Source organism: Pteropus vampyrus, unplaced genomic scaffold, assembly GCF_000151845.1.
Source record: "Pteropus vampyrus isolate Shadow unplaced genomic scaffold, Pvam_2.0 Scaffold8, whole genome shotgun sequence".
Classification (NCBI taxonomy): Eukaryota; Metazoa; Chordata; class Mammalia; order Chiroptera; family Pteropodidae; genus Pteropus; species Pteropus vampyrus.
In genome coordinates, this window is record NW_011888789.1 from 13226754 (window position 1) to 13248883 (window position 22130).

The 22130-nt window shown below is 31.9% G+C and overlaps 1 protein-coding gene across 1 annotated transcript in view; it reads right to left on the reverse strand.

Moving 5' to 3' along the window:
• ADAM2 (ADAM metallopeptidase domain 2) overlaps positions 1-22130 on the reverse strand; it is a 107589-nt gene that overhangs the window by 51229 nt on the left and 34230 nt on the right. The window contains exons 10-14 of the mRNA XM_011373439.1: positions 21418-21499; positions 18782-18918; positions 5130-5310; positions 3316-3414; positions 3008-3203 (exon numbers count right to left, since the gene is read on the reverse strand). Coding sequence (XP_011371741.1) covers positions 3008-3203; positions 3316-3414; positions 5130-5310; positions 18782-18918; positions 21418-21499 — 695 coding nt within the window. The remainder of the gene's footprint in view (positions 1-3007; positions 3204-3315; positions 3415-5129; positions 5311-18781; positions 18919-21417; positions 21500-22130) is intronic.

The following is a 22130-nucleotide window of genomic DNA, read 5'->3' on the forward strand; positions in this document are numbered from 1 at the left end:
TTGTACACTGATAATTAAAAAGCTATAAAATATTTCATTAAAATAAATTAAGTAAGATCCAAATAATTGGAAATACATCTCATGCTCAAGTGTTAGAAGCCTTAATGTAGTTGATATAACATTACACCTCAAATAGATATGCTGATTCGACACAATTGCTATAAAAATTCCAGCTGCCTTTTTTGACGACATTAACAAATTGATTCTAAAATTCAAGAATTTCAAGAGACCCATGATACCCAAAATAATTTTTGAAAGAAGAAAAAAGTCGGATTACGCACATTTCCTGTTTTCAAAACAAACTGATTTCAAAACAAACTACAAAGCTACAGTAATCAAGACAGTGCGCTACTGTCAGAAACATACAGACACGTAGATCAAAGGAATAGAAGTGAGAGTCCAAAAATAAACCCTTACTTTTACCGTCAAATGAGTTTTCATCAGAGGTGCCAAGTCATATGGGGGGATAATCATCTTTTCAATAGTGATGCTGAAACAACTGTATATCCATATACTAAAGATTTAAGTTGGTAGCATTTCTCACACCATAAACAAAAATTAACTCAAAATAGATTACAGACTCACATTTAAGAGAGAGAGCTATAAAATTCCTAGGGGAAAGAAAAGGAAAAGAAAACAGATAGAGAGCCTTTCAAGTATTTATCATCTCTTCAGTGAAATTTGGCCAGGGATAAATATATCCTTTTTAGAGAATCTCAAAACAGGCTCCTAGCCTACTAATACAGGCACTTCAAAATACAGCAAAAGCTTTTAGAAGGTTAAGATTTTCTTGGCAAATTCTTCCACCATTTGGTCTTTGATCATCTTGTGATTTCAAGGAAATTTATAAGGCCTTTTTAATAATTGTGACCTAATCGACCAAGTTCCTGAGCAGTTTCAGAGCTCTGAAATGCCTCGTGATAAAAAATAGTTTATGGTTTTGATAGTCTTTAATTCCAACTGCTAAAACTTTTCTATTTTATCTTGGTTTTCTGGTAGATTCTCTGCCCAAGGCAAGCCTGAACTTCAACTTTCGGAATCTGAAAATGTTCCTAGGAACATAATTGACTGACAGTTGTCCTGAGGTATGCAAAGTTTCTCTCCTGTGGAATTTAAACCATTACTCTGTCTTTGGTTTCACCATACTCTAAAGCCTTTAAAAATATCATTAATGAAATGTGTCTTGATTTTCATAGTAATTTTCTAATAGTTGCATCTGTCACTAGTTGTTACATCTTTTCCTTAAATTTAATATTTAATACAGGTCTTATATTTGATGTGATTGCTAAATATTTATATGTAAATAAACTATCATAATATTTGTTTTCCTATTCCATGTTCTTTTTTTTTTTTACTCTTGCTTGAGGGTTAATCAATTATTTTTATTGCTTTTGCTTTTCCCCTTTATTAGCTTTTAGTTTCACATTATTTCATTATTCTTATGAATACTTGACTTATGCCAAATTTTAATTTCTCTCTGTGCTGCATTTTATTGGAATGATTGAGTTTTGTTTGTTTTTCTGGTAAAACTTTTTCTATTTTTGTTCTAGAGGTTAGCATTTTTAACATATTAATAGCTTCATTTCATATTATCCTTTATCTTTTAAAGTTATTTATTATATATCTTTATCTTTTATATTTTAAAAGGTATGTATATTAATCAGCAATGACTTTTACTAATTTCTATTATTATTTCTTCTTGCTTAATTCTTTTTCCTGGTTTAGTTTTCCTTATTTTGGACATCTTTCACAAACAATTCTACAGAGATGAATTTGGAAAGCAAATTATATGAGTTCAAATGCTTTGATATACTTTCCCCTTTTTTGTATCTATTATGTTTACACTGGAGTAAACATAATAGATACAAATTTTCTCAATTCTATCTGCCAGCTTAAACAGAAGTTCTACCTTTTTAGTGATTTAACTGTTAACTTATTTTTAAACTTTAATCAGTTTACCTTTCAATTCATGATCTTCTTCCCCTCTCTCTCGATAGATAGATAGATAGATAGATAGATAGATAGATAGATAGATAGATATAGATAGACCAACCAACAGAAAAGACCCACCTACAGACCACAGACAGACAGACAGACAGACAGACTGACCAACGGGCCGACCAACCAATCAACGGACAGATAGATATAGAAATAGCTGTCTTTCTTCAAAATTTCCTCACTATATTTCCAAATAACCCACTCTCGAGAGAGAGCGCTTTTTCACTCCATAAGTTTCTTTCCTGTGTCTTTGTATTGCTTTTCTTCAAAGCAATAGTCATTATTATTGTATGTTCACTTTGGAAGTTGATAATCACTTTCCAACTTCTTTTTACACAGAAACTAGAGTAAGCATTGCTGTGTTCCAGTTGAGAGACAATTGACCCACCTGGCTATTTCTATACATATCCTAAATATTTTCTCTATTAATTGCTTTTGATTCCTCTGATATAGACATGAAATACTATTGCCATTGCTGCTGTTTCTATCTTCTTCAGCAAATGATTCCGTATATGTTTCATATTGTAGCTTTCCTTTTTGTTTTCAACAACAATGAACATCATATTTCAAAGATTTTATTGTTACTGGATTTTTCAGAGTCTTCTTTGAGATTTTCATGAGTCATCCTTGTAGCTTCCTGCTATAAATGTATGCATCTGTCTTTGTGTGTTTGCAGGTGTAGTTTAAATTGTATTCATATGCCAGCTTATATTTATGACCCTTTTAATGTCTATAGGCATATATATTTATTCTATATTGATTGAGAAAACTGTAGATCTCAGAGATTTTGAATCTTTCTCTTTATTATTTTGTAAAAATAATTCAGAATTTTAATCCCAAACAACTTGTATGATTTTTCCTTACAGTATTCCTCTTCTCTTTCTGTAATTCTTTAAAATATTTATACTAAAATTACTTTATTTAAAAAAATCACAATTATATATTAATATCTATTTCTTTTCATTTTCTAAAACAGTGTATATATGGGAAATCAAATTAAAATAAATACCTTCACCAAATATCTCTACACATTGCTTTTTCCCACTCACACACGAACCATCCAGACAGAGCCATTGCTCTTCTCCACATGGATAACCATTATGAATAAAAACATTATCTTGACATGATGCAGATGATCCATTGCAAAATTCAGGGAGATCACATTCATCCGAGGAAGCTCTGCATGTGTCTCCTTTTGCTTTGAACTGATGGGATAAGGTAAATTAAACTGAATAAAGTAGACTGTGAATACATAAATATTATAAAGAATGATAACTTTACTGATGTAGGTAATAGAGAAATTGTAAGACAACTTACTTGACAACGTTCACAGCAGTCTCCACTATCACAAGTGTTACCTTGTTTTAGTACACATGCAGTACTACCACAGCATGTGTCTGGCAGAGCTTCACATTCCTTAAAGGAAAATCAAATGCTTTTAAGTATCTTCCAACTTTTATTTACATTGGGTAGATATTTTAATAATGACAACATATAATATGTTATATATATTATATATACTTTTGATAGATGCTTACTTTACATGTTGGCAAGCAGAAAAAAATAAACCAACAGAAATTTATTAGTTATCTACAATGTGACAGACCATGTTTTTTATATCCCTCGAGTAGGTTTGAATATATTGGTAGTGATATTTTCTGAAACAGTGGAGTCCACCAAAGCTGACATGAGGATCTCTGGCTCTTGTAGACAGAGATAATTAAGTATAAAACATGAAATAAAAATTATGACTTAACAATTTCATTATAGTTATTAGTTCTTGCTCATCCTTTATGAATCTACTACATAATAATTCTGTAACTTTTATGAGATTCAAAGTTTTCTTTTCATTTTCTAAAAATGAAGAGCTAAAAAATGATCTTTCTTAGCATGACAAATTATCACCTCAATATTACTTACTCATATTTTATGATGACCTGTTTTAAGTTATAATTTGTTTATACCAGTGATTCTGTTTTTTTTTTTTTTTCTAATTCTATTATTAGGCTTAATAAAAGCAACAGATAAGAAAGGAGAATGCTAGAGAGATGAAGACTCTCTCTCTCTCTCTCTCTCTCTCTCTCTCTCTCTCTCACACACACACACACACACACACACACACTTTAAAAATTTCCAGAGATTTGAAATAGAGTTAATTGGGCCAAAAGTTTTAATAAGTTACACTAAAATAAATCATAGATTTCAGTAGTCTTACTATGAGTTATAACATGATACTTACTAGGGCACACTAAATTTGCAGTGTTTTCCAGAACTTTTTTGCCTAATCTGTCATTGTTATTGCTATCCATATGGAATTCCAGAGGGTTGAGTTATATAACAGGAATTTAGGACTCAATTATATGACATTTAATAGAGCTGAGATGCACTACTGTCAATTTTTATTAGAAATTGTTAAGGTGTTTCCGTTTAGACCCAAACAAGCAAAAACAAGTGGGTGTTGGGGAATATTTCCTCATAATAAAAGCACATCACCAAACTAGGTATCTAAAAACATACTTTTCATGTCAGGGACGGTACACATGAATGACCTTAGCTAATACAGTGGGGAACTCTGAACTCCATTCATGTCTTCTTTATTCTCTCGGGTTCATACCACTCACTATGAGTCTCTCTCTCTCCCTCACTGCATTCCCTTTAATTCTACTCTTTCTACCTACCTCTGATCTAGCAGCTTTTTCTAAGATTTCTGTGGGTTCAGAAACTGACTTTTATATATTATGTATGGTACAAATCTTTTTGACTCAAATATCGACCTGGATTAAAATATTCAAAGCCAGAATGTGCCTATGTTTTCTTCCTTAGTTGTTAAAGTTTTATATCTATCTTTCTGAATGGCAGAGGATTTTAGGTTAAGAAGAAATACTAGGGAAAAATACACTCAAGAGGGGAAATTTAAACCTTGAAAATCACTGTATGGATAATCTACAAACCATCAAATCTGTATACCAATATATAAGTGCACTCAGTGGTTAATTATAATCCCTATATGTCTTCTGAAGGTTTTTGTTAAAAAATTAGATTGATAAATTATGAAAATTGGCAGAGTAGTACTATAAGAATTAATAATTTTTATGTAATTCTGGTATGTATTCTTTTAAATTAGTACCAACCTCCTGAGTCCCACAGTCACATTGTTCTCCTTCTTCCACTTGTTTATTACCACAAACCGCAGCTTTATATGATGGATCTAAACGTGGCTGATTTTGAAGACACTGGGATTTTGGCTTTGAAATAAAATGTGCAAAATCTTCCATGCTGCAGTTACTAAAAATCTTCACACCACTGGAATGACTAAAAATATGTCAAACATCAAATTTTATGTAGTGTTGCTTCCATAAACTGCCTAGTCTTGGAATAAAGCTATTTAATAGCATTCCACAACAGACAAAATGTTCAACTTTGTTAGGTTCAAACTTGCATATAGTAGGTCAATTATATAAGAATGTATATTAAATATTTTTAGTAGAAATAAATACCTAATCAACAAAATTTTATTGGTTTTTATATTACACTTATCTGTAACACTGCTTTCTCTTGTAGCACCTACCTCACAGAGTGATTCATCTCTGTTTCACTTGTTGCTTCCTTTTCCTCTTATGGTTTCTTTTTTAAAAAACTTAAGTTTATTGAGGTGACACTGGTAAATAAAATTACATAGTTTTCAAATGTACATTTCAATAATGATCTGTATATGCATTATGTGTCCATAACCCAAAGTCAAATCTCCTGTCATCATATATTTGACCCCCCTCCTTACTCTTTGGTAACCACTAAACTGTTGTCTATGTTTATAAGTTTTTGTTTGTCTTGTTTGTTGTTTCCAATTTTATAGACCACATATAAGTTTTGAAGTCATGTGGCTCTCAACTATTTGTCTGACTTATTTCTCTTAACATGATAATCTCAAGATTTTGAGATTATCAAATCTCAAAATCTAAATATTATAATACCTTTGTATTGACTAAAGATTTTGTTTTTTCCTTCTTTATATTTTTCCTAGGTGATCTTATCTATTATAGATTTTAAAATACACCAATACCTGACAACTCAACTATTTATTTTTCTAACTCAAACTTATCACTTAAACTCCAGAGTCCAAAATGCAATACTTTATTCACTGTTTACACAGATAATTTTCTAAGCACACATCTAACATACCACTCCCTTACTACTCTGTATTTCCTTAGCAACATTTTTGTTTCAAAATATTTATCAACAAGTTGAATATTATTGATTGACTGATTATCTTGTCCTACTAGTTTTTTAACTCTAGGAGAAAAGGCATTCTGATTGTTTTGTTCATTAGTACAGAGTTAAGAGCTAAATGATTATTTTTAAAAAATGAATAGAGTGAAGGATTAAAGAAATACAAATTAGAGTGACATCAAAAACATGGCAGAGTGAAAGATGTCCCCAGATCTCTCCCCTTGAAACAACAATAAACTGAACATCTAAAACTCAACACATAAAAAACACATAAACTGCACACCAGCACGTCTGAGTGTGGGATCTGTGCATAAGAGCTACCACAGGTCAGAATCTCTGGTGTCGGAGGGTGGACTGGGAGAAACAAAGCAGCTGCCTCTTGCAGCCACTGGAGCTCCCTATAGGAGGTGATGGAGGGAAGAAGGTGCGGTGAGGTCCCTGAACAGCCCTGCCTGGGAGTGCTGAGAACTCTATGCAGCCAGAGGCAGTGTCCAGTCATCAGGGCAGAAGGCAGAGAAACGGGGATGGCAGAAAAGTGGGGATGGCAAAGAAACAACAGTAGATTTTTACCAGTGTGGTTGAAAAAACGAGGCTAAGCCACAGCCCCCATCCCCCAACCCAGAGGGCCACTCCCCCCATACTCTCCACAGAGTCCCAGGGGAATCTGAGCAAATGTTACCGAAACTGTCACTAACAATGACAGGAACTGAGACTGAGGGTAGCAAGCATGATTAAACATCTATAAAGACTTTATATAAAGCAGAGATCCAGGAGGCTTAGACGCCACCTACTGGAAACCAATAGAAAAACAACTTCTTTGCAACAGACTAAAGACTATTATATAATAAAGCTCCTTTCTGGAAAAAAAAAAAAATCAGAATACACTTGAATTAATGCCCAGGCAGAGAAATAGTCCATTAAATACCACGAGCAACCAAGGTGACAAGAAATCTCAAAAAGAAAGAGAAAAATCTCCAGAAAATAAGCTTATAGACATAAAAATGTGCGACTTAAATGACAGAGAATTAAAGATGGTACTTCTGAAAAACTCAGTGAGTTCCAAAATGAGTCATATCAGCAATTTAAGGAATTGAAAAAACAACTAGATGAGAAGAATGAGTTCTTTAACAAGGAGATTGAAACCCTCAAAAAGAACTGAATAGACCTTCTGGAGATAAGGAACACACTGCAAGAGATGAAAACTGAAATAACAAGCTTGAGAAATAGAGTCAACCAAATGGAGGAAAGAATCAGTGATATCGAAGACAGAAATCTAGAAATAAATTAGAAGGAAGAAGAGAGAAAACTGAAGAATGAACAATAATGAAAGAGAAATACAAGAACTAGCTGATACCATCAGGAGAAGAAACATAAGAATAATGGGCATTATTGAAGGCAAGGAAAGGAGCAGGGACTAGAAAGCATTTTCAAACAAATAGTGGACGAGAATTTTCCAAATCTAAGGAATGAACTGGAGCTTGGAACTCAAGAAGTCAACAGAACACCCAATGATCTCAACCCAAAAAGGCCTTCAGCAAGACACATTGTATTAAAATTATCAAAAATCAATGACAAAGACAGAATTCTCAGGGCAGTCAGGGAAAAGGAAACTGTAACTTATAAAGGAAAACCAATTAGATTATCATCGAACTTCTCAGCAAAAACCTTACAAGCCAGAAAGGAGTGGAATCAAATATTCAAATGACTAAATGAAAGGATCTATCAGCCTAGAATAATGTATCCAGCTAAGCTCTCCTTTAGATATGAAGGAGAAATAAAGACTTTTCCAGACACAAAAATTGAGAGAATTCTCCACTACGAGTCCTGCACTATAGGAAATACTGAAAGGGGCAGCTCACCCCTAAAACAAAGTGACAAAACAAATAACTATGAATAAGGTGACTAGCAGGCAAATAGAAACAGAGGAATGCAACCTTTAGTAAGAACAAGGCATTATAAGCTTAAACAATAAGAAGAAATTTGCTATAGCAAGATGGTAACAAATGTTTAGCTTATATAGGGACAAATTGAGACAACGATGACTAAAAAGAGAATTCAAAGATCCAAATTCACAAAGGAGAATAGAGATAAAGTATGCACAGAAGAAAAGGGAAAACTGTATATAACTATCCTTTACATATTTGTAATGGTCACCTCACACCAAAGATTCAATTTCCAAAGTATATAACATAAAACAAGAAGGCCCAGAGGGACAAAACACAAAAGCCAATCAAAATAAAGAAAACAGAAACACAAGGACAAGGAAGCAGTGGAAATACCAAGCTACCAGAAAGCAAAAGATAAAATGTTTATAGGAAAACCTCATATTTCAATAATCACCCTAAATGTAAATAGACTGAACTCACCAATAAAAAGGCACAGAGTTGCAGATTGGATCAAAAATTAAAACACAACCATATGCTGCCTCCAGGAGACACATCTCAACTCTAAAGACAAATATAGACTCAAAGTGAAAGGATGGCAAATGATATTTCAAGCAAATGGTATTCAGAGAAAAGTGGGAGTAGTGGTGCTAATATGGAACGAAATAGACTTCAAAATAAAAATTGTAAAGAAATATACTGAGGGACAATTCATAATGATAAAGGGAATCATGCACCAAGAAGACATAACGCTTATTAATATCTATGCTCCCAATCAAGGAGCCCCAAAATATGTAAAGCAATTACTAACAGAACTAAAGGGAGAAACAGACCAAAACACTATCGTAGTAGGGGACCTAAATATCCCACTGTCAGATATGGACAGATCATCCAAACGGAAAATCAATAAGGAAATAACATTCTTAAATGATACATTAGACCAAGTGGACATAATTGACATTTACAGAGCCTTTCATCCCAAAAGAGCTGCTTATACATTCTTCTCTAGTGCACATGGGACATTCTCAAGAATTGACCACATACTTGGACACAGAGATAGCCTTAACAAATATAAGAGGGTTGAAATCATACCAACCATATTCTCTGATCATAATGCTTTGAAACTAGAGATCAACTGTAAAAAGAAAGAAGAAAGAACCACACATACGTGAAGATTAAACAACATACTACTGAAGAATAACTGGGTCAGGAAAGAAATAAAAAGAGAGATCAAGAGATACATAGAAATGAATGATAATGATAGTACAACATATCAAAACTTTTGAGACATGGCAAAAGCAGTCATAAGAGGAAAGTTCATATCATTATAGGCCTATCTCCAAAAACAAGAATGAGTCCAAATAAACGACCTAATATTTTGATATCTTAAATCTAGAAAAGAAAGAACAAATAAAATCTGGAGTCAGCAGAAGGAAAGAAATAATCAAAATTAGAGCAAAATAAATTAAACTGAAAACAAACAAAAACCAATAGAAAAAATAAATGCAACAAAGAGCTGCTTCTTTGAGAAGGTTAATAAAATTGACAAACCCCTGGCTAGACTCACTCAAGAAAAAAGACAAAGGATTCAAATAAACAAAATCAGGAGTGAAAGAGAGGAAATTATGACTGACATTGCAGAAATACAAAGGATCATACAAGAATACCATGAAAAAGTATATAACATCAAATTTAATAACCTAGAAGAAATGGACCAGTACTTAGAAAAATAGAACCTTTCTAGACTGAATCAAGAAGAACTGGAAAATCTAAATAGACTGATCAGCAGTATGGAAATGGAAATAATCATCCAAAATCTACCAAAAAGTACAAGTCCAGCTCCAGATGGCTTCACCAGTGAATTCTAACAAACATTCAAAGATTTAATATTTATTCTTCTCAAACTCTTCCAAAACATTGAAGAGGAGGCAATACTTCCCAACTCATTTTATAAGGCCAGTATTACCCTGATACCAAAACCTGGTAAAGATAACACACAAAAAAAGAAAACTACAGACCAATATCTCTCATGAACACAGATGCAAAAATCCTAAATAAGATACTAGTGAACTGAATACAGCAATATATTAAAAAGATTATACACCAACATATTAAAAAGATTATACACCGTGATCAAGAGAGTTTCATCCCAGAGGCTCAGGAATCATTCAACATATGCTAATCGATTAATGTGATATACAAATTAAAAAATAAGAATCATATAATCATATCAATTGATGAAGAAAAATCTTTTGACAAAATACAGCATCCATTTATGATAAAAACACTTAACAAAATCCATATAGAAGGAAAATACCTTAACATAATAAAGGCCATCTATGACAAACCCTCAGCCAACATTATACTTAATGTTGAACAACTAAAAACCTTCCTTCTAAGACCAGGAACAAGGCAAGGCTCTCCACTATCACCACTGCTATTCAATATGACATTGGAGGTCCTAGTGAGTGCAATCAGACAAGAGAAAGATATAAAAGGCATCCAAATAGGAAACAAAGAAGTCAAAATGTCATTATTTGTGGATGACATGATTCTCTATATAGAAAACCCTAAAGAGTCCACAAGAACACTACTAGAAACAATAAGCAAATACAGTAAAGTCTCTGGATACAAAATCAATGTTCAAAAATCCATAGCTTTCCTATACTCTAATAATGAAGCGTCAGAAAAAGAAAAAAGAATTCCTTTTGCAATTGCAACAAAAAGAATAAAATACCTAGGAATAAATCTAATGAAACATATGAAGGACCTATATAATCAAAACTATAAAACTCTGTTAAAAGAAATCGAGGAAGATACAAAGAAATGGAAAGATATTCCATGTTCTTGGATTGGAAAAATCAACATAGTTAAAATGGCCGTATGACCTAAAGCATTATACAGATTTAATGTAATCCCAATCAAAATCTGATAGACATTTTTTAAAGAAATGGATCAAAAAATTATCAGATTCATATGGAAGCACAAAAGACTCCCAATTGCCAAAGCCATCCTGAGAATAAAAAAGAATGAAGATGGAGGCATCAATCACTCTGCTCGGCTTTAAATTATACTACACAGAGACAATACTCAAAATGACATGGTATTGGCAGACCAGTGGAACAGAATCGAGAGTCTAGAAGTAAACCCATATTTGTATGGGCAAATAATTTTCCACAAAAAAAGCCAAAAGCGTACAGTGGAGAAAAGAAAGCCTCTTCAATAAATGGTGCTGGGAAAATTGGAAGGCCACCTGCAAAAGAATGAAACTAGATTGCTGTCTATCAAAACACAACAAAATTAATTCAAAATGGATTAAGGACCCGAATATAAGACCTGAAATAATAAAATGCATAGAAGAAAACATAGGAACTAAACTCAAGGACCTTGGACTTAAAGAGGATTTTATGAATTTGACCTCAAGGTAAGGGAAGGAAAAGTGAAAATAAATGCATGAGACTACATCAAAATAAAAATCTTCTGCTCAGCAAAAGAAATTGTCAACAAGGTAAAGAGACAACCATCCGAATGGGTAAACATATTGGCAAGCAACGCCTCCAATAAGGGCCTAATATCCAAAATATACAAAGAACTCATATGACTCAATAACAACAACAACAAAAACGATCCAATCAAAAAATGAGCAGTGGACCTGAACAGACACTTCTCCCTAGAGGAGATACAAATGGCCAACAAATATATGAAAAGATACTCAACAACGCTAGTTATTAGAGAAATGTAAATCAAAACCACAATAAGATATCATCTCACATCTGTTAGAATAGCTATAATCAACAGAACAAGTAATAGCAAAAGTTGGAGACAATGTGGAGAAAAAGGAACCCTCACACACTGCTGGTGGGACTGCAAATTGGTACAGCCACTATGGAAAACAGTATGGAGGTTCCTCAGAAAAACTAAGAATTGATCTATGATACGATCCAGCGATCCCTCTCTTGGGTATTTACCCCAAACACTTGAAAACCCATATCCAAAAAGATATTTGCACACCAATGTTTATCAGCATTAGTCACAGTGGCCAGGACATGGAAGGAACCTAAGTGTCCTACGATAGATGATTGGCTAACGAAGCAGTGGTACATATATAAAATGGAATATTACTCATCCATAAAAAGAGATGAAACACTGCCATTTGTGACAACCTGGATGAACTTCGAGATAATCATGCTAAGCGAAATAAGCCAGACTGTAAAAGTTGAGAATCACATGATATCACTTATATGTGGGATATAAACCTAAAAGCAACAAATGAGCAGGACAAACAAACAGGACTTATGGACATGGACAATGGACTAGTGGTTACTAGAAGGTAGGAGGAAGTAGGAGTGGGTGGTAGACGGAGATAAAAAATTAAATCATTCCTTCACTTTAAAACAAACAAACAAACAAACAAATTTTAAAAAGATAAATACAAATAAAATTTAAAAAAGGAGAAGTATAAATTAGTAATTGCTAGATGGTCATGGGATGGGGAGCATGGCACAGAGAATGCAGTTAGCATTAATTTAATGGCTAGGCGGAGAGCCAGAGGAGAGAAGGAGCAATCAAGGGGATTGTTTTATAAACTATATAAATGTCTAACCAAAGTATTGTATACTTGAAAATAAGAACAAATTAAAATTTAAGAAAAAAACAAATTAATGCATGGTCAAAACTATCTGTTGTATAGTAGATTCTTTCATTGCTGGTTCAATATGATTTTTTATTATTCTAAATAGCATTAATAGGTAAACAATTATAATAATAAAGGTCTATAATTTGATGACAGATATAGCTATGATAAAGTTATTGAATTTTAAAGCTATAGACTAAAATCTTAGTCACTCCTATTATTACAGCAAAATGTTATTCATATGAGGACTATGAACAAATTAGGGAGTTTTGAACAAACTACCAATTTGGTATTTTGTTGTTTTTACATCCTGATTGAACATACCCTTCAGTTGTATTAACCATAACTAATGGATTTATTATTACATTTCCAAGAATTCAGATGATTTCTATCTAAATATCAGAAGCCAAAAAGAGAAAAAGCAATGTAACTTGAAGATTACTGAGAAGTAGGCAATGCAAAGTATGTTTGCTATGTGTGAAATGGTTTAAAGAAGATACACTTTCTGGTAATGAAATTAATGTTGTCATTAGAAAGAAAATATCAATCATAATTATATCTAATTGAAGAATTTTTTTGCAGCTTGAATTTTTGCACAGCTTTGCTGGATATTTCCATTCCCAATTCTATCATTTTTTCTTGATGATAGAACTTCCGATTTTCGGTTCAATAAATAACTTCCTTGTATAATGCCTACATTTTTTAACTTTTTGTAAAGTTAGGAATGGGCATATATTAAGGTCAGATAAGTGGCTTAAAACGAAGCAATAAATTTAAGTTCTAAAAAATTAATGTTGACATGCTTTTATGTGCCCTTTTATTCTATTTGTAACTGTAAATTTGGTTAATTGTTGTAGTTAAAGCTTCCATCATGAGCTATGAGTTGATCTTGAAAATGGAAACCACTTGTAGAAATCAATGTGAAATGTATACTGTGAAATGCCACACAATTAATAGAAGGCTAATTTTCCAAAATAAAAAATAATCTTATCTTTGCTTTAAGCCATTATTACTTTGGGTTTTCTGTAACTTGCAGCCAAACCTAAATACAAATTCTGTCTCAATAAGTGCAGATCTCAATCAGGATATTGCTGTTTTAATCATATTGGAAACGTGTATTTCCTCACCACAAATTTGCGAAGCACTGACTACAGAATACGATGTTCTCATTATAATGAGATAGAGAATAATAGAATGGAGCATCTTTCTCTTAATCTATAAGCAGAACATGTGTCTTATATTTTGCATTTTTTAAAAGAAACAAAACTATTAAAAATAAAATGAATAAAACCTGTGTTTAAATATAACTTTAAATAAATTATTAGAGGCATCTCAATTACTAACTAAAAACAAAAAAACAACACCTCAACACATATTCTTACTTTTACTGTGAAGTATGTGCAGCATGGATAGAATCAAACAGAAAACAAGAGATTTTAAAATACTTTTAAAATTTATTATTAAATAAATCTCAAAAAACTTCAAAAGATATATATCTAAAAAGTATTTTTGACCATGACGGATACTGAATCAGAGATCAATAACAAAAGACATCTAGATTACTTGCGAATATTTAAAAATCAACTAACATATCTCTAAAATAATCAATTAGACAAATAAAAAAATCACAAAGTTTTAAAATATTTCGACTAAATAAAAAATAAAATTTCAAGAATTTTGTATGAAATTGAAGCTGTGGTTAGAGCAAAATGTATAGTTTTAAAGGGCTTACATGAAAAGAAAGTTTAAAATCAATTAGTTGAGTTTTAACATTAAAAATCTAGGGAAAAAATTTACCCCAAACTATGCATAAATAAAGAAAAACAAAGTGGATAAGCAATATGAAAGAGTGAATAAAATTAAGATATGGTCTTGGAAAAAAGTCAGTTAACTCGATGAAACCCAAGTTAGTGTGATTAAGAAAAAAAAAAAGAAAACACGAATTATATTAGAGATAAAAGAGATGATATCACTAGACATCCTAGTCACTTTTAAGAAAAATAATAAAGATTATAAAAAACTTTATGAAAAATTAATCAATTTCAATGAAAAGATTAGAAAAACAAAAATAACCAAAATCTAAATATCCTTATATCTTAAATATTAATATAACAATAATATCTAAAATATTAATATTATTAAACACCTTCCCCAAAGAGAAGTCTAAATGCAGATAACTTCACTGGTTAATTCTATCAAATAATTTAGAAAGAATTACTACCAATTTTCCAAAGTCACCTTTAGAATATTTTATGAGGCCTATGTTACCCTGATAATGAAACTAATCAAGGGAATTACAAGAGAAAACAACTGAAGACCAATGTTCCTCTTATATATGGAGTCAAATGTTAGAAGAAAAATTCAGCAACAAATAGGATAAATACACAAAAAAGGAGGATGCAATATGCCCAAATGTGTTCATCTCAGGGAAACAATGTTATTTAAGCAATTGAAAATCAATAAATGTATTTTGACATATCAACAGAATAAAGTAGGAAAAACACATGATCATCTCAATATGTGAAGAAATTTATTCATGATGTAAACTTAGGCAAACAAGGAATAAAAAAGAACTTCAATCCGATTAAAAGCCTCTATGAAAAACCTTTACCTAACGTAACATATTTAATGACGAATTATTAAAGATTTTGTTCTTAAATCAGCAAAGACAGACACACATTACACTTCTATTTTACCACTGTCATGGAGGTCCTAACCACTACACTAAGGCACAAAACAGAAATCGAAAAATTGTAAAGTTTTAAAAGGAAAATGTAAAACTCAATTGTACATGCATAAATTCTAATAAAGCTAAATTAAAATTCTCCAAACCAATGTTAGTTTAGTAAAGTGTAGGACATAATTTCAATATAAGATAATCAATAAAATTTCTATATATTTTGCCACAAACAACTGAAAATTTCATAATCATATAAACAGGCACAATTAGGAAAAACAATAAAAGTCAGTATATTTGCACTTAATAATATCTCCAAAAAATATTGAGGGAACACTGCATTTTGAAGGATTCTAACCAATCAGAATAATTCAGGCATCTCAACAAAATAAACTGCTTTCAAAATTGAACAAAGAATAAGTTGGCAATATTCAGGAATAAGTGGAGGTTCCAAAGAGCTATTAATATTTAAGAGCTAATCCTTCCTGTTATTTCTTCACCATGTAACTGTTATCATCATTATATTCAGTATCACAAGCAACATGTCATCATTGTAAAAAAGTATAATGTAATCAAAGATAAAAAATTTAATATGTAATGCTCTATATTATTCACATTAGCTATATAAAATGTCTGTTTAGATTAACCAAAAAAAAAAAATGGCATAAACCTGATTGCAGAAAATTTATTTGGAATGTGATCCAAGGAAGCAAGATTAAGGGAGTAGGGACAGAAAAATAAAAAAATGGGGAAAAATCAACCTAAGTTTGTTTTATTGAGATGGCAATAGTGACTTCATTCTGCTGGGACCACAAACAAATGTACAGAATATTTAATGAATTGTCCTTAGAAGGTCAGGAAGTTGGTGTTCCAATAAAGTGGTTGAAAGTTGCCCCTGTGAAGGGGGTGACTACCTTCATTTTAGGACTGTTTTATAGCTAGCCAGTTTTAGGGAAGAAGCTGGTTAACATTCACAGGTTTTAAAATACTGACTAGGCCGCTGAGTGTTTCTTATGAAGGAATTACTTTCTGGTGAGCTGTGAACTTAAGATATAAAGATCCACATACTTTGTGCCCACCCTAGATCAGCTCACATGCCTATACTTCCTCCTTGTCTCTAAATATTCAATCTTTTAGCATCCAAATCTTTGACCAAATACCCGAGTCATTTGCCACTGCTCAGGTTATGTAGATCCCAAACTCTGGTACTTCTCTCATACAAGGTGGAAAGCCAAATGTATTGTTTGCAAAAATGGCCACTGGGACATTTATCATTTTCCTCTGTCTTTAAGACTTAATTTAATTGGAGACTAATATGGAACAGTAATTATTTTCTTATTCCAACTAACCTATTGAGAGAACCCGTTCTTGAAACAAGGCAAGTTTTTCTTTTGCTAGCAGCTAGTTTTAAGAAACCCCCATTTGGCCATTGGTATGAAATAATTGAGAAATATTGATGCAATAGATGTGAGTGTCATGGGGATTCGGGATTCCTGTTCATGTTATTTACTTGTGCTATCTGGATCTTTCTTAGCTTGCTCTCAGGTATACCATTCTGGTCGTCAGATAGATTAATGTGCCCACTTTATCTTATAATTCTACAGATCTGAAAATACACAAATCATGATGAAAACATTCAACTTCAATAACATAGTTACTTACTGCTTCCCAGATGTATGTTCAACTCTACAAGAGTCCAGTAGCCCACCAGGAGCTACAACAAAATTCTAGGAGTTTCCACTAAAAATTTATCAATATTTGTCAGTGATTCCACATGAAACCTAATCTTCCAGGAATATCTTTAGTTTTATTGTATCTTAATGGTCTTACGTACCAAAGAACAAGGCATATTGCATCACAGCCTGCATCTGCTGCAGTGCCCTCTCTGTACATCATCTTCTGCCAAAGGCATCCTTGTGGCTATCAGATCACTTATTGATCCAGTTCAACAATCATTTCATAAAAGTTTGTTACTATAGCTACTTCTGAGATAACTATGTTTATATTAGTTCCTCTCAAATAAGAGACTGAGATAAAAATTTTAGTGCAAGAATTTTAAGGAAATGATTGTGGAAGCAAGACTGAAGGAATAGAAGGAGTGAAATGTTATCAAGTTTGCTGCTGCAGACAATGGGACTTTATTTTCTAAGACATTTGAAAAGCAGAACATGCCTACAAAAATTGTCTATCAGAAGGATAAGGGCCTATCGCTAGATAATTGGATAAAGATGTGGTACATATATACAGTGGAATATTACTCAGCAATAAAAAATGATATCTTACCATTTGAGACAAATAGATGGACCTAGATGGTATTACGGTAAGTGAAATAAGACAGAAAGATTTCGCTTATATGTGAAATCTAAAGAATAAAATAAATAAACAAACAAAATAGAAACAAACTCATAGATCCAGAGAACGAACTGATGGTTGCTAGATTAGGCAGTGGGAGGATGAGGTTGGGATGCTTAGTAAAAAAGTTTAAGGGGTTAAAAAGTATGAATTGGTAGTTACAAAATAGCCATAGAGATATAAAGTGCAGCATAGGAAATATAGTCAATAATACTAAATAACTGTATAGCATCAGGTGGCTACTAGACTTATCGAGGGGATCACTTTGTAAATTATATAAATGTCTAACTACTATGCTGTACGCCTGAAATTAATATGAAATAATATTGAATGTCAACTAATCAAAACATAAAAATAAAAAAAGTAAGGTGAGGCATTTTAATTTTAAAAAATTAAAAAAGAAAAAGATAAGAGGTTGATCCAGTCAATGACTGAACGATGGTTTTCCTAAACCCCTACTATTTTGTCCTGATTCTATAAAATCTCATAGTACACTCTAAGAATAATAATGATAATAGCAAAAAAATTCACTAAGTCTTTGAAGCATGATAAGGATACTGCAAAGGGTCTTCTCTAGTGACAAGAAAAAGCTGAATAATAGCATCTATGAAATCAGGAGATGCCAAGACCTCAGGCCGAACCAGGGCAGAGTAAAGGAGATTCATGCACACAAGGCCATACTAATAAATTATTCTTGTATAGTGATCAGAAGCCTATATTTGGTTTCTCTAATAAGGCCATAAATTGTAAAATCATGCAAATAAAGACAATGATAAATGAGAGATTAGTTTGCATATGACAAAGCAAGTATGACAAAGCAAGTAGATTAGGAGATATTGTGATAGATATACAGCACAGGCATGGGATTATACATTTTGACCTGGGGATCATTGGTCACAGTTTATATTCAACCATTATTAATTATTTTAACAGCTTAGTCTTTCTTTAAATACACCAAACTTATCTTCATATAAGGTATATATGTAAAGCTTGTAAAATACAGCATCTTACATTGCTTCTGGGTTCATTATGCAGACAGCTCCTGGACACTGGCATTTGTTAATATCATCATAAGCTATTCCCATACTAAGGCTCAGTAACTGAGCAATAATAACTGCAAGTGATTCCAGACTTATGGTTCTAGGATGCTGGAAAAAAAAATACATGTACACACTCACATTTCAGGAGATAATTCATTTACTGGGAGAATAATGTAATTATCAAAAATAGTTATATGATAAAATAGAATAGAGGCTTCTAATCTATTAGCGACAGAAATGCCATCCATGTTGCCCTAATATCTGAAATTATACAAAAATGTAAATATATGGTTCATTTGGTGGTATCGGAACAAGAAAAAAATTTCTCCAATAACTTAATTATATATAACAATAATTATAGCCATATTTATACTCACAATAATAAAAACTTTTAAAGACATACACATACACACATACAGTGCCAAATTATTATCAGGTTGTGTTCATTTATAATTTGATTATTTAGAGATGATATTTTATATAAATATTTCACACATTTTATAAAAATTATAAATTTAACATATTGAATTAATTTATATTATGGTAATAATGACTGATAATGAGAATGCTAATTTTCCATAGTGCTTAAACTTTATTTTTGAAACTAAAATGCCTTTATCATTTTCTTTTTATAAATGTAAGATGCTTAGTAGAGCATATTTTGACCATATGAAGTTTAAGAAAAATCCACAAATCACACTACCTCTTCAAATATATTTAATAATATTTATTTGTGCGAATATAGTTCAAGATAGGTTTCTAGGAATACATTTTGGTATTTTCTGTTCACTTCTCTGAATCAACTTTCCATCATTTTCTACTCTGCTTTCTAGCTCAGAAGGATGACACCAAGGGATTATGTCGAAAGGTTTCTTTGCCCTCTGCTTTACTTTAATTGGGTCTAATGGGGAAGAAAGGGTGAAGAGAGAGCACGGTTTTTATTACCATCATTGCCAGGGTACCTATGACTGTCTGAATCCTTGAGTGGAGGTCTCTACTGTCCATCAGTGATTTTTAATAGAATAACACTGTCCTTTCCTTCAAGTCTGGGTGACAAATTAAATATCTTTATTACTAGCCCTGAGGCACTGCAAAGTCCCTACATCTTCCATACACATTGATAAATGGTCCTTTTATCAAAATTATCACAGTTGAATATACCATCTATTTTCTGAGCAAGGGAGAGAGAGGGAAAGAAGAATAAGAAGGTTAAGAAGGAGAGGAAGAAGGTGGAAGAGGGAGAGGGGAGAGAGTAAGGGGAGAGAGAAGGAAAAGGGGTATGTGGGTGAGTGAGGGTGGGGGAATAGAATGTTTGATTCTTTGGAAAATAAAATGAAGGATTCTGCTAAATTTCAATAATGTAAATAACAGGATATTATAAATAATAATATAAATAATAGGATATTATATTATTAGTATAGTTATTTTAGATTTTCTTGTTTTCAGGATATTGTAGAAAAGATCTGGCAACCATTCAATCAGTGTAGCTTTATAATTGTTTCTCCTATGAATATTGGCTGCTGCTGATTTTTCCAGCGAAGGGTCAGGCAACGATTATCCCAATGAAATGTGGAGAATAAGAAATAATACTAGGAAGCTCTTCTCTGTTCACTCCTCATACTACAGAGACCACTGGCCTCTGCCCATGAGCCACACACTTTCCAGTAAATGATGGGATTTCCTTCTTCTTGGTAGCTAGCTTGCCTTTAGAAAGAATGAGTTCTGCTCTCTTTTGTTAGTCAGTGAAGGTCCTGCTTCACGTGAGAGTCTTATGATTTTTCAGGTTGAAGGTGATTGGGTAAGTTAGCTAAATCCAGCTTTTGAAGCAAGGTATTAACTTAACTGTAAATATAAGCCACATTTTCCAAACTATGATGTATAAAATTTAAAGTTGAAATATGTGTCTCCATTTGATCGATCCATCTTTTTATATCTTTACTTATCTTCACTTAACTTGTTCACTGAAATAAGAGTATTATGCATTGCCTCCTTCAAACTCCAGGAGACATTATACAAACACACAAAAAATAAAAAAGTAGAGATCTATATGTCAGAAAAACCATAGCACTATGAAACAGGGGCAAAAACATACCAATTTTAAGTACACCAAGATTTTCTACTAAGATAAAAAATGCCATTAGGGCATTTGATTCTGTTACTCTTCGCCTGTGTCCATGAAGCATTTTAAGGCAATCGATAAATAGTTTTGGAAGTTTTATTTTAATCTGGTTCCTAATTACATTGGCTACATAATTAGGAAAATATTCAAAATGTTAGCTTGAAATTAAAATCCATTAATGGTTAAATATTGAGCATATGAAAATTCATGAGCATTTTATAAGACTAAAAGAGATCACTACCTTAACTTCCTAAAAATGATATTTTGAACTCGAGAAGAAAACAGTAAAAATTTTATGTATATTAAGTTTAATGAGGACTTGTTATACTTTAAACACTTCTCTCAGCAGCAGAAAGAAAAAATCTCTAAATTCCTTATGTAAATTTTAATATACTTAGAAATAATAAAATAAGGAAATATTTAACTACATATTATCTAAATTGCATTCTATTTATACATCTTAGCCAAGCAAATTAAACCATACCAACCAGAGCAATACCTCCTCCATATTGGCTCTCACACATCTTCCCTTGAAAGGTTGCACCAACATAATTTGATTTTTCTCTGTAACTTAAGTTAAAAAAATCATAATTATACAATTTCATAAAACTAAACACAGCTAATGTTGAATTTACCTTATACAGTTTTTGTTTTGCATATTTATATAATAAATTCATAGGTATTTTCAACTAACATTAGGGTAACAAGGCATAGGAAGTGACTCAATGTACATGCTTTTTTTGAAAACAATAACTATAAAATAGATTTTAAAAAACAAATAATATGAAGTTTATTCACATATGGATTTTTTAAAAGTGAAGATTCTATTTTATGTAACGTTTATTAAAAGTTTAAAGTTTTTAAAATATCAAAATAATAAAAATAAATAAAATTTCTTAAAATTAGAAAAATAAGGCAATGCAGTTGATAACCAGGCAGAATCACTACTTTATGGACTGACATTTCCCCTTAATGAGCTACAACTACCTTGACATAGTCATACAAATCTATGGCATATTTGTGGGGCAGAAAATAGTTTGAAAGATTATAACTTTTAATTATATATGATTTTATATAATATAATTATATATATGTTCTGAACATTGGTAAAAGAAGAAGAGCTTATTAAATATTAAAAGAGGCTTATATTACTTAAAATGTAACACAATGTAAATGTGGTATGTTAGAGATGTTTAAATAT